The sequence below is a fragment of the Cyprinus carpio genome, chromosome A19, assembly GCF_018340385.1.
Source record: "Cyprinus carpio isolate SPL01 chromosome A19, ASM1834038v1, whole genome shotgun sequence".
In the NCBI taxonomy this organism is placed as follows: domain Eukaryota; kingdom Metazoa; phylum Chordata; class Actinopteri; order Cypriniformes; family Cyprinidae; genus Cyprinus; species Cyprinus carpio.
Window position 1 is genome coordinate 17,649,576 of NC_056590.1, and position 13,480 is coordinate 17,663,055.

At 37.9% G+C, this 13,480-nt stretch overlaps 1 protein-coding gene across 3 annotated transcripts; it reads left to right on the plus strand.

Moving 5' to 3' along the window:
- The first annotated feature begins 472 nt into the window (after positions 1 to 472).
- LOC109065708 (syncoilin-like) lies at positions 473 to 12,372 on the plus strand. 3 transcript variants are annotated; one of them, XM_042776829.1, is made up of 6 exons: positions 3,929 to 4,322; positions 6,912 to 7,674; positions 8,328 to 8,747; positions 8,824 to 8,948; positions 11,594 to 11,661; positions 11,753 to 12,372. In XM_042776829.1, exons 2-5 carry the CDS (start codon positions 6,925 to 6,927, stop codon positions 11,649 to 11,651), a joined length of 1,353 nt encoding a protein of 450 aa, XP_042632763.1. In that variant the 5' UTR covers positions 3,929 to 4,322; positions 6,912 to 6,924; the 3' UTR covers positions 11,652 to 11,661; positions 11,753 to 12,372. The 3 variants fall into 3 exon arrangements, with proteins under 3 accessions (XP_042632762.1, XP_042632763.1, XP_042632761.1); XM_042776828.1 differs by lacking the exon at positions 3,929 to 4,322 and adding an exon at positions 473 to 595 and having other exon boundaries at positions 11,594 to 12,372; XM_042776827.1 differs by having other exon boundaries at positions 11,594 to 12,372.
- The last annotated feature ends 1,108 nt before the right edge of the window (positions 12,373 to 13,480 follow it).

The window sequence follows — 13,480 nt, forward strand, 5'->3', positions numbered from 1 at the left end:
TGTTAATGCAAAATAAAAATAGTATTGTTTTACCAACTAAAACAATACAGTATACTTCAAAAATCTTCTATAGCTTTAACATACAGATCACAGTCATCATTATGATAGAGCTTTGGGATTAAATCCTCCTTCCAAGTCTTCTGAGCATGAAGAAAGCCTATAAAGTTGGATATATTTTGTAAAACTATGAAACTTTATTCAGAGGAGGTATGAAACTATTTCTAAAAGTCAAAAAGAAAATATTGGATTTAAGTTTTAAGATTTATTCTAATGTAATATAATGTAAAACAGAAAGCCTATATGCATTATTTTTTGTTGGTCTTTTATAATTTTTTGTAATTGTTGGAAATGATGATGTTTTTTTTTTGTGTTTGGTCTCAGACTTTTGAACCTCACTGTATGTACTTAGTTACACATATTGATTCAGCAAAGCCCTGAAGAGCAGTAAGTGACCTTTTAATCAAACACTGGATGTGAAGCGGCATACCAAAATATTTAACTTTCCAGAGCACCCCTAGACCAGAGGCTCACAGCCATCCTTTCCATTTCATAAAAATAGAAAGAAAGAAAAAGGAAATTATTGATGAAAAAACAGGTGAGTAGTCCCATACATAGAGTTTATAGGAGAATAATTGGTTAAAGTCTTTATCATCTGTGTAAGTATGTGAATGGAAGATGAAGAATAGTATTTTAACCCCAATGGTAACAATGTTTAATCACTTATTTGCTGAGGAAACCTGTAATTCAAAGCCACATAGGGAAAATCTTGGGATTATTCTTACACTATTTGGAATTATTAGCAGTGTTTGCTAAGACTAGCTTTATTGTATTGTTACATTGTAGAAACCTGGCCACCTTATTGAAAAGTTAGAAGAAATGGCATATTCCAACTACCGGCTGTACTTAGGAATTTACTCTCTACTTAAGACGCTGATCTATTTAGAGTGAATGAATCTGATGGACACTATTTTGAATGGACATTACCAAGTTCGGCAGCTCAGGCATCACTCAACACTGCTTTATTATGCAACCTCTGCATTCCTCAGAGGGGGCTTATTATTATTATTAACCTGTATTTCTGTAAGAGAGAGCCTTGAGCATCAGTATATTTCGAAAAAGCTTAAAAAGCTTTTAGATGTAATGTTTAGAAATGTTATTTTTAAGTTCTAATCAGATGACTAATTCTAGCCAAGACAACATTCATAAAGAAATTGCAAATACACCTACGTATCTGTCACCTTAGGAAAAGAGGTTGTATAGCGCCTCCTTGTGGTTCTAAGAGGAACACAGTTGTAAAGGTGCAGGAGTTCAATTACAGGAAAGCTCCTAGACATGTATCCCATTAACTAAGCGGACCAGCCACTACAGAAATCAGAAATCAGACCAGTCACCGCACCAGTATTTCTCCTTTTTTTGTCTTAGGGGCTTTCACAATAATCCTTACTCTGTGTAATGTTTTTATTTCCATGCATAACCAGACATAAACTAAACAGACACACAGATTTCTGGTACGTCAAGTTAAGCATCTGAGTGTTAAAATGTCAAACACTAACACTCCTCTGCATTTTATTTATTTGTTTGTTATTCAGAAGACTTAAGGACTTTACATAGCCATTTCCACAGATAGAGAATCAATTAAAATAAAACAAGACAACCAGCATCAGATTAACCCAGGGTTGAGAATGACATTGGATGAGTATTTTCAAGTATGAAAAGCCCATAAAAAAGAATGTATTTGATAATTAATTTAAATGGAAACACATAACACTTTAGAATACTGTTTCATTATTAATGAATAACTACACATAAACACATGAGTAACACAATATTAGCACTATAGTAAGTACTATCAACTAAATTAGTAAGTAATAGTGCTTAGTCCAGTGTGGAAGTTAACTATAAGCAAATCAGTAAATACTATTTTTCATACCTCCCAGAAAACTACTAAGAACTACTGATACTCTCGGAAAAAAAGGTCACTGGGGCAGTACCTTTTCAAATGCCACACCTTTGTACCTAAAGAGTCCATATTGGTACCTTAAAGGTACAAAGTAGTACCTAAAGTGTACCTTTTGAAAAGGTTTTTACATGTATACAGGTTCATAATTACTATGAATAATGCATAATGTTTAATTAATTCTAAAGTGAAGGTCATGATAACCAACTAGTAATGACTCAAGCATTACCAAATCCTTCAGAAGGAATTGTGAATTATTATTATTAAGTGAAAAGCATGATAACTCTCTAGTAATGACTGAGGTCTTTGTAAACTTTTGAGATTTTTCTAAGGTTCTGGATAGTAATTTGTTCAGATGGATTTGGTAACACTTGAGTCATTACTAGTAGGTTATCATGATCTTCAATTTAGAAGTTATTTTACATTTTGCATTATTTGCATTAATTATGAACCCGTATACAGTCGTTCTGAGTAGTTCTCTGGGAGATATGAAAAAAAAACAGTACTCAGTAGCTAATAGTGAAGTACTACTTTCAACTGAGCGCTATTACTTACCAATTCATTATTTAGTTTCTTGTTAGTTAATATCAGGTACTAGAATGTTAACAGTGCATTAGTCATTTGTTCCTGTGTAGTTATTCATTAATGACGGAACAGTATTCTAAAGTGTTACCCACTTCATAACTTTCTCAGATTTATTGTTTTAAAATCCCCCAGTAGATTAATTTGGAATAAATATTAGAATTCTTTCAAAAGAAGTATTCAGAAATAGCAAACTGATTTATCACATGTTTAGAAATACTTTCAACATGTCATTATTATTTTTATTACAAATCGTATTTTGACATCTTATGGTCTAAATATATTGTTAAGCCTTATCACAGCACCAATCTATTAATTTGTTGAATCTAGCTGCCTCAAAATATCTACCTTTTACCAACTTTACTGATTTGTGAAACATCTATTTAGATCTGCGATGTCTATTAAAAGCAGCTGAGAAAATGAGCAGGCATGGTGGGAATTTGGAGCTGTTGGCTCTTCTAAACAAACACTCACTCCTCATATCTAGTGTCTAAAATGGCTCTCTTGGAGCTTTCAGTTCCCAACTGAATTCAATCCTGTCCATGCTTGATGAGAGGCCGGCTTTCAGGTCATTCCTGAATGTAGGTCAGTGTCGTTTAGGAATCCACAAAAGTGATGACAACTTTTCACGAGCATCTCACCGTGCCCCAATTGGTGACTGCAGCATGCCACTCTTGTGTGCCCTCGTGAAAAATAAATACAGTATTCTTAATTGTATTTAAAATATATTTATTTATTTATTTCGCATCTGATAAAGCGAGTGCTCATGTGTCGCAGCGACCCGAGTTCGAATCCCATCTGTAGTATTGTTCAAATGTCTAGGACCAGTGTGACACTGATGTTCTACGGGTGAGTTAGCTGGTATGCTGGGAATGTTAGTAAAAGAGGAATTGTAAAGCTGTGCTATAATTTATAAAGATTCATTATTTGCATTAAAAGCACACAATAATGATGTTATTATCACACTTCAAGTTTACTTTGAATGCCACTACAGTGCGGTTTAAAGTTACTTTACCTTTAATTTAAGTAAAGGATAGTATGACCTTAATTTGTTATTAGTATAATTCTTATGTGTGTTGAACACTCTTACAGTGCAATTGTAATGTCAGCAAAATACATTTGAAGTTCATTTTGAGTGAATTCTGCTTTTCAAAACTTAAATACAAGAAGGGATATTTAAAGTGTACTTAAGTATACTGAAAATAGTTCCACTTTAGCACAAACAAGTATATTTATTACAACTTAGTTGTACTTAAGCACAGCTTTGGCACAAATAAAATGCATTTAGTACAAAATTAGTTGTTCCAAGACTTTAAGTATACCAATTTATAGTGTGCCACAAATACATTTAGTTAAACTAAAGTATACGAATAAATTGTGCTTAAGTATACAATTTTTTTCACTAGGGCGGCCACCCTGCTTGGATTCTTTTGCTGTGTCATGTCCATGTGCAGACCCTACACTTTCCACCCACTGGATACTGATTATAGCTATTTGCATAAAATTTGCTCTTTGCTGTCCTATTGGTTCCCGTGAGTGGTTCGCGCCTCCCAGAGGACCTCATGATTCCTGATTAGCTCAAGTTGGTGCCTGTGCTGTACAAGCTCATATTTCTTCCCTCTTCTGTTTTATTAATAAATGTAAACAGATTAAACGTTGCCTGAGAGACCAGAGGCATATGTTTAAGCTCGGTCACTGTCCTATTTTCATGTTCAGTTGGCTACCAGCTCTTTGCTTTGGGTTTACTTCATGGTTGTCCTGGAACCTTGTTATCTGAGTTGAGGTGGGTTGATGCATTTATATATAGGCTAACAGTTTTTTTTTTCTCAAATGCTTTTGATTTTAGAATATTTATATGGGCACAGAATCCTAGCTCTAGATACGTCTTTAGACTTGTCATATCAAAAGCTACTCACTGCAGTGTTTACGTGGTTATTCTTTCTCACTCTGTTTCTATTTTTGGTGAGGATTTCAAGAGTCTGGAAAGTCTGAGGAAATTAGTTAATCGAAGACAAATGTACATTTATTTTCACTTGATTACAGTAATTAGTTACTTCAAAACAACATGTGAAACTGCTAATATGTAATTTAGCATGCTTGAGTAAACATGTCGAAGGAATGAGCAGTTGTTCATGATGGGGATTTTGAGATCACTGCCACTGGTGGAATGTTCTCTGTCTGTTCTTGCTGCCAGTTCAGCAGCTGCTCTGTGTCCCATTGAGACTGGCATAAGAAATACCAGCCCTGTCTAAAAGGAAGACGGTGGATGGGCATTTCTAGAGACTTAAATCACAGGGTTTAGGCAAGTTTATGTGCAAAAAATATTGTTTCCTCTTTTTGGTGATTGACAGCATTTTGATGAAGATGCAGAAGATTCATCTGTAGAAACTTTTACATTTTATTCACTTCATGTTTGCCACATGCAAGAGCATGTACAGGTGCTGGTCATATAATTAGAATATCATCAAAAGGTTGATTTATTATACTAATTCCATTCAAAAAATGAAACTTGTATATTATATTCATTCATTACAGACTGATATATTTCAAATGTTTATTTATTTTATTTGGTGATTATAACTGACAACTAAGGAAAATCCCAAATTCAGTATCTCAGAAAATTAAAATATTGTGAAAAGACACCTGGTGCCACACTCTAATCAGCTAATTAACTCAAAACACCTGCAAAGGCCTTTAAATGGTCTCTCAGTCTAGTTCTGTAGGCTACACAATCATGGGGAAGACTGCTGACTTGAAAAAAAAGAGGACCATTGACACCTTGCACAAGGAGGGCAAGACACAAAGGTCATTGCAAAAGAGGCTGGCTGTTCACAGAGCTTTGTGTCCAAGCACATTAATAGAGAATTGAAGGGAAGGAAAAGATGCGGTAGGAAAAAGTGTACAAGCAATAGGGATAACCGCACCCTGGAGAGGATTGTGAAACAAAACCCATTCAAAAATGTGGGGGAGATTCACAAAGAGTGGACTGCAGCTGGAGTCAGTGCTTCAAGAACCACTACACAAAGACGTATGCAAGACATGGGTTTCAGCTGTCGCATTCCTTGTGTCAAGCCACTCTTGAACAACAGACAGCGTCAGAAGCGTCTCGCTTGAAAAAGGACTGGACTGCTGCTGAGTGGTCCAAAGTTATGTTCTCTGATGAAAGTACATTTTGCATTTCCTTTGTAAATCAGGGTCCCAGAGTCTGGAGGAAGAGAGGAGAGGCACACAATCCACGTTGCTTGAGGTCCAGTGTAAAGTTTCCACAGTCAGTGATGGTTTGTAGTGCCGTGTCATCTGCTGGTGTCGGTCCACTGTGTTTTCTGAGGTCCAGTGTCAACGCAGCCATATACCAGGAAGTTTTAGAGCACTTCATGCTTCCTGCTGCTGACCAACTTTATGGAGATGCAGATTTCATTTTCCAACAGGACTTGGCACCTGCACACAGTGCCAAAGCTACCGTTACCTGGTTTAAGGACCATGGTATCTCTGTTCTTAATTGGCCAGCAAACTCGCCTGACCTAAACCCCATAGAATTTCTGTGGGGTATTGTGAAGAGAAAAATGTGATATGCCAGACCCAACAATGCAGAAGAGCTGAAGGCCACTATCAGAGCAACCTGGGCTCTCATAACACCTGAGCAGTGCCACAGACTGATCGACTCCATGCCACGCCGCATTGCTGCAGTAATTCAGGCAAAAGGAGCCCCAACTAAGCATTGAGTGCTGTACATGCTCATACTTTTCATGTTCATACTTTTCAGTTGGCCGAGATTTCTAAACATCCTTTCTTTGTATTGGTCTTAAGTAATATTCTAATTTTCTGAGATACTGAATTTGGGATTTTCCTTAGTTGTCAGTTATAATCATCAAAATTAAAAGAAATAAACATTTGAAATATATCAGTCTGTGTGTAATGAATGAATATAATATACAAGTTTCACTTTTTTAATGGAATTAGTGAAATAAATCAACTTTTTAATGATATTCTAATTATATGACCAGCACCTGTATATACCAATGTATACATGTTCTGTACAATTGATCAAAGGTCCACTCGCAGATGTTAATCTAAGCTTTTCAAATGAACGCTGTGTATGAGTGTGTTCATGATTAGTCAGCTGTTCGACAAGTTTATGCAGCTGTCCCTTAATGACGCATTCGCTTCAGATTTCTTCTCACCATTCTTTGATCCCTCAGGAATCACAATTCACACAGCATAATGTACATAAAGGTTAAAATTAACTCAATGGCTAATCACAAGATGTGTTAATATAGTGATCAGTGTGTTTGGTGTTTGTGAAAGAAATACAAGCTACATGCTACAGTTTAATTCTGATTTGACTGGCATTCAAACAATGTTCACCCCATAGGTCAACATATAAAATGGAGGATCAAGAAATGAACTTTGAGCAAGCTTATGGATCTCTATCTGAGACAGACAACACGTTTGAACCCTTGTTTATTGAGGAGGAAGATGAAAACTACTTTGAAGATTGCTTTGAAGAGATTGAGGCTGCTCTAACACTTCCTGGAGAATCCATGCCTTATTCAGTAAAATGCAGAGAAGATTTGCAAGCTGAGTTTAATGGACTTATGCAACAGATGTTTGCAGAGTTGGATGTTTTTGATGCAGCCCATCCAACTACTGCACCACTGGAGTTATTTTCAGAAACAGAGAACAAATTGGACAAGAATGGATTCCCAAAAACAAATAAGTTCGGAGAGACGTGCATTCCTGAGAAAGAGCAAACTGTGTTGGAGGTTGAAGATAGCGCTGTTGCCAACCCTGTCGAGGCAAGGCCTGAGTTATCTGCCACCATGGAAATACAAAAACTCAGAGAAGCATTCGAGAGCTGTATTGAGGAGGTGGGTCAGTTGGAGCGCAGAAGGGATGAGTTGGTTCAGGAGCTTCTGGAGCTCGAGGAGCCCATGGCCCTAGAGCTGCAAAGTCTGAGGGAGGCTCTGGGGGAAGAACAAGGCCTCCTGTCCAAAGTCAGGCTGGAAAGACAGAGCATGCAGGAGGAGACTCAAAAGACTAAGAGACACCTGTTCACAGCGGCCCGTGACGGTGCACAGAGACAAGTAGAGCTTGTATTTCAACAGAAACAGGTGGAGCAGCTGAACCAAGCTCAGGTAGTGTCAACTCAACAAGTACATTGAAACAGAAAAAGTGTAAAATCCTACTCAAGGTTTGTTCTATTCAAATTAAGCAATATTTTTATACCACACCAGGAACTGTAGCCAGGCATTTAATATGAGGTAAGATTTTCTTCTGCCTTCCTGGTCAAGCCAGTAGTTAATATATTTGCTCTGTTAACATTCTCACTGGCCTTAAAACAAAAAATTTGAATTTAATTATTTGTTTAATTAATTTAATTCTATAATTCTCTCTCTCTCTCTCTCTCTTTCTCTCTCTCTCTCTTTTTTCTTACATATTTTTTTTCATTTTTCATCAGCAATTATTGGAAATTGTACAGAAAACTCAATAATAACATTATATAATATGTAATAAAATAAATAAAAAATGATGTACACAATTTTACTCCACGTTTTACTTCCCGTTTCTTTGTAATCAATTGTTTCTGAGTTTATACACCATTTTTTTTAGTGTGCAAAATGATATACCTGGGGAAACATTGGTTTTGACTGGTTTGTGGATTTTGTAAAACAAATGTCATAGAAAATCATATGGTTTTAGTTACTCAGTCCCTGTTGTTCATGTGACATCAGTTGTGATAAATGGGTGTTAAATCCACTCTAACTGTATTCAAAACCCTCTGGCTCAGGAGGAGCTGAAGGCCCTTGCTGTTAAGCTGACTGAAGAGATCACCAACATCCATTCAGATCACCAGAGCAACCTGCGAGAACTGCAAAAGCAACTGAACGTCATTCAAGAATCCAGCAAGAGAGAGAATCGCTCTTATGTGACTCAAGGATGCCGGGCTTCTTGTGACCTCCAGCAGTACCTGCAGGGTGGGATCAAAGCTCTGGAAGAGTTTTACGAGCCCCAATTAGGGTCCCTGCTGAAGAGACGGGAGGCCACCATGGATTCCCTCAGTAAGGCTAAAGAGCAATGCCAGGAGCTGAGGGCCCAATTAGGACCGCTGAGAGAAGAAGAGCAGATGCTGAGACTCCAGAGATCTTGTCTGGAGGAGAGGATCCGACTAATGGAGAGACAGAGGAGGGAAAATGTGGAACACTATCGGGTGAGTAATGTTCACTGATTTTAGATAACTGTCATTTTAGATCTCATGTTATTGAAGTTTAATGTTCTTCTTTCAGGAGACAGTTGATGCCTTGGAGGAGAACATCAGAGAACTGAAAACTGAGCTCAAGGTCCAGATAAAGAAGACAGAAGAATTGGATAAGCTGAAGAACAGCATGGCCAAAGAGCTGTTCTTTTACAGGCAAGTGCAGACACTTTTTCAAAAAGGTTTTTTTTTTTTTTGACACTGCAAAGTAATTTAAAGAGAAAATACTATTACACCATGCGTGTATCAAGTAATAAAAACTATTTGTTAACTTTAATGTCTATGTTAAGGCATCCTCTCCCGAACCAGCTGCAACAAGTTGCAAGATTTCTAGCTCTGTCACACTACATTGGATTTACAGGTCCTTCTCAAAAAATTAGCATATTGTGAAAAAGTTCATTATTTTCCGTAATGTAATGATAAAAATTAAACTTTCATATATTTTAGATTCATTGCACACCAACTGAAATATTTCAGGTCTTTTATTGTTTTAATACTGATGATTTTGGCATACAGCTCATGAAAACCCAAAATTCCTATCTCAAAAAATTAGCATATCATGAAAAGGTTCTCTAAACGAGCTATTAACCTAATTATCTGAATCAACTAATTAACTCTAAACACCTGCAAAAGATTCCTGAGGCTTTTAAAAACTCCCAGCCTGGTTCATTACTCAAAACTGCAATCATGGGTAAGAGGTTAACCCAGAAGGCCATCACTGACACCCTCAAGCAAGAGGGTAAGACACAGAAAGAAATTTCTGAAGGAATAATAGGTTGTTCCCAGAGTGCTGTATCAAGGCACCTCAGTGGGAAGTCTGTGGGGAAGGAAAAAGTGTGGCAAAAAAACGCTGCACAACGAGAAGAGGTGACCGGACCCTGAGGAAGATTGTGGAGAAGGACCGATTCCAGACCTTGGGGGACCTCCGGAAGCAGTGGACTGAGTCTGGAGTAGAAACATCCAGAGCCACCGTGCACAGGCGTGTGCTTTTGAACCAGAAACAGCGGCAGAAGCGCCTGACCTGGGCTACAGAGAAGCAGCACTGGACTGTTGCTCAGTGGTCCAAAGTACTTTTTTCGGATGAAAGCAAATTTTGCATGTCATTCGGAAATCAAGGTGCCAGAGTCTGGAGGAAGACTGGGGAGAAGGAAATGCCAAAATGCCTGAAGTCCAGTGTCAAGTACCCACAGTCAGTGATGGTCTGGGGTGCCATGTCAGCTGCTGGTGTTGGTCCACTGTGTTTTATCAAGGGCAGGGTCAATGCAGCTAGCTATCAGGAGATTTTGGAGCACTTCATGCTTCCATCTGCTGAAAAGCTTTATGGAGATGAAGATTTCGTTTTTCAGCACGACCTGGCACCTGCTCACAGTGCCAAAACCACTGGTAAATGGTTTACTGACCATGGTATTACTGTGCTCAATTGGCCTGCCAACTCTCCTGACCTGAAACCCCATAGAGAATCTGTGGGATATTGTGAAGAGAAAGTTGAGAGACGCAAGACTCAACACTCTGGATGAGCTTAAGGCCGCTATCGAAGCATCCTGGGCCTCCATAACACCTCAGCAGTGCCACAGGCTGATTGCCTCCATGCCACGCCGCATTGAAGCAGTCATTTCTGCAAAATGATTCCCGACCAAGTATTGAGTGCATAACTGAACATAATTATTTGAAGGTTGATTTTTTTTGTATTAAAAACACTTTTCTTTTATTGGTCGGATGAAATATGCTAATTTTTTGAGATAGGAATTTTGGGTTTTCATGAGCTGTATGCCAAAATCATCAGTATTAAAACAATAAAAGACCTGAAATATTTCAGTTGGTGTGCAATGAATCTAAAATATATGAAAGTTTAATTTTTATCATTACATTATGGAAAATAATGAACTTTTTCACAATATGCTAATTTTTTGAGAAGGACCTGTATATTTAATTGGTCCAAAAGGTGACTCTTCTAAATATTAAAAAACATATAGGGTAAAAAGGGCAAAGATTCCCCTGGGGTAAGAAGACCCCAAATTTTGATCTATTATTTACTGTAACTCATTATGGTTATTTTTCAGTAATTCCATGAATTAGATGCACGTCTTCACTTTTCATTAAAACCAATAAGCTACTTCAGTGAAAGCATGTTATGACAATTCTTTAATTAAAATATGGTCAATTAAATATGTAAATATCCATATGCCTGTATATAAGTCAGAACAAATTTACATTTCAGATGAAAGGCGTGTAATTTCTTTACAAAGTGATATCGCCCGCTATTGGCCTGGCAGGCATAATACAGTCTCTCAAGAGGCACATCTTCCTCCACCTTACCCTAGGTTCTGATTGGCTGTGATTGTACTGGATTTCCACTTTCAGTGTGGACAGACAATTTACTTTTACTAATTGCTGAGAACTTGCTGCATTGCATCTGGTTAGGACAGATGGCACCAAGGGCAGTACGTACCTATAGTCAAACTAGGCAGGAGACAGTTTAAATTTTTATTTTATTTTAATGGACATTCATTTGGAATTATTGCACTCATATCAACAAGTTATCACCCCATTAATTTTTGTTATTCTAAATTAACTTTGCTCCATAGTGCTGCTCCCGTGTGAAATGCTAGCGTTTTTTTTTTGTTTTTTTTTTTTTTTTATTAAAGTGCAAATGTATCAATAAACTAAATCTTCAGTCTTTCACGTGCATCTAGGTTGTGTTTAGTTGGGACTGTGATGTGTTTTGCCTAGAGTGGCAGTTGAGCTTGTACCAGCCCTAGATGGCACATCTATATTTATTTTAAGCCTTTACTCTTTTACAGAGAGCATGTAGAGGGCCCCTGCAAGCAAGAGAACAGTGTGGTGGTGGAAAAAACCTAATTGAACTAATGTTTGTATCATTATCTTATTAGTTATGTAAAATTATTTTGATATATTGTCACAGTTTAATCGAAACTGCTTGTCTTCTTTTTCATTAACAGTAAATCACCAGTATCCTCAATTTACTGAAGATGCACAAGGTTTTTTTTTTTTTTTTTTTTTTGCAAAGGTCAAACTAGATTTAAAAAAGCACTCTGAACAGCAAGGACCAATTGTGTCAGATATCCAGATCTTTATCTGAGAAGTTACACAGCTCAGAATTTTCTTAAAACACAGTTTTTGATGTGTGTATAAGAGGGAATAAAACTCATATATCAAGTGATGCTTGTGAACTAAGTGCTTTCTTTTATGAGAAAGTGAAGTGGGCAAAACAAGGACTTATATGGGCACTGTAGGAGAGCTCTATAAACATGCCTACAGCATGATGGTGAAAACATTTAGACGAATGACTAAGAGATGATTAAATAAGTGCTTTGTTGATTTGACGTGTCTTGTTAATAAGATCGGAGATAAACAAGTAAGAATTAGAAATTGGTTATTTGAGTCGTACCTAGTTGTGTACAGAGTACAAGTATACGAACTCTGTCAGAGTGACAGGGAGCATGTTTGTTGTTTTTTTTTTTAGACTGAATAAGTTGCTATTTCAAGACATTTTGGAGAATAAAATGTAAAAAAAAATTGAATCTGGGTAATGACAAACAATTAAAGGTATTTGTTGAGGCTTTTGTCTCTTTTTTTTGGCTTTCTCTTGTGAAACAATTACAAGTGGTCAGGCAAGCTTTATTGTCGTTTACATCTGGTAGTAATATCCATCTCAAATGAATCTTTTTGTGGTCACTTACGAGAGCGAGGGATCTGCAGCAAGTTCTGGACATGGGCATGAGGGAGGGAGGGTGTGTGATAGGCCTGTCCTGAAGTCCCTGCTATCTTTTATCCTGTGATCTCTACTGCTTTCATTTCGAGCTTGACAAAGTTCAGCTACCATTATAACTACTGCTGAAGACAGACTAACTAAATTTGATGATCAGTCTATAAGCAATCATATTCAAATTACTAACTTGCACTTTACATACCCAAATATAATGAAATGTGGCAATGTAGCGAGGTGGGGCCTCAATGGATCGGACTTGTTTATTCAACACATCCCACAGATGTTCGACTGGATTGAGATCTGGGGAATTTGGAGGCCAAGTCAACACCTCAAACTCGTTGTGCTCCTCAAACCATTCCTGAACCATTTTCGTTTTGTAGCAGGGCACATTATCCTGCAGAAAGAGGCCACAGCCACCAGGGAATACCATTTTCAGCTACATGGTCTGCAACAATGCTTAGATAGGTGGTACGTGTCAAAGTAACATCACTTTGATGGCAGGACCCAAGGTTTCCCAGCAGAACATTTAAAGCATAACACTGCGTCTGCCGGTTTGCCTTCTACCCACAGTGGTGTGTTCCCCAGGTAAGCAATGAACACACACCCAGCCATCCACATGATGTAAAAGAAAACACGATTCATCAGAACAGGCCACCTTCTTCCATTGCTCAGTGGTCCTGTTCTGATGCTCACGTGCCCACAGTTGGCGCTTTCGGTAGTGGACAGGGGTCACCATGTGCACTCGACTGGTCTGCAGCTATGCAGCCCCATACGCAACAAGCAGCGATGCACTGTGTGTTCTGACACCTTTCCATCAGAACCAGCATTAACTTCTTGAACAATTTGAGATAGAGTAACTCAACTGTTGGATTGGACCATGGGCCAGTCTTCACTCCCAGTGTGCATCACTGAGCCTTGGCTGCCCATGACACTGTCGATGCTCCACCACTGTTCCTTC

Excerpts from the sequence above, each read along its gene's own strand:
- LOC109065708 (XM_042776828.1), top strand. The coding sequence starts at position 6,925 with ATGGAGGATCAAGAAATGAACTTTGAGCAAGCTTATGGATCTCTATCT. Across the intron at positions 7,675-8,327 it reads AGCAGCTGAACCAAGCTCAG|GAGGAGCTGAAGGCCCTTGC; the intron begins GTAGTGTCAACT and ends CCTCTGGCTCAG. Across the intron at positions 8,949-11,593 it reads AAAGAGCTGTTCTTTTACAG|AGAGCATGTAGAGGGCCCCT; the intron begins GCAAGTGCAGAC and ends ACTCTTTTACAG.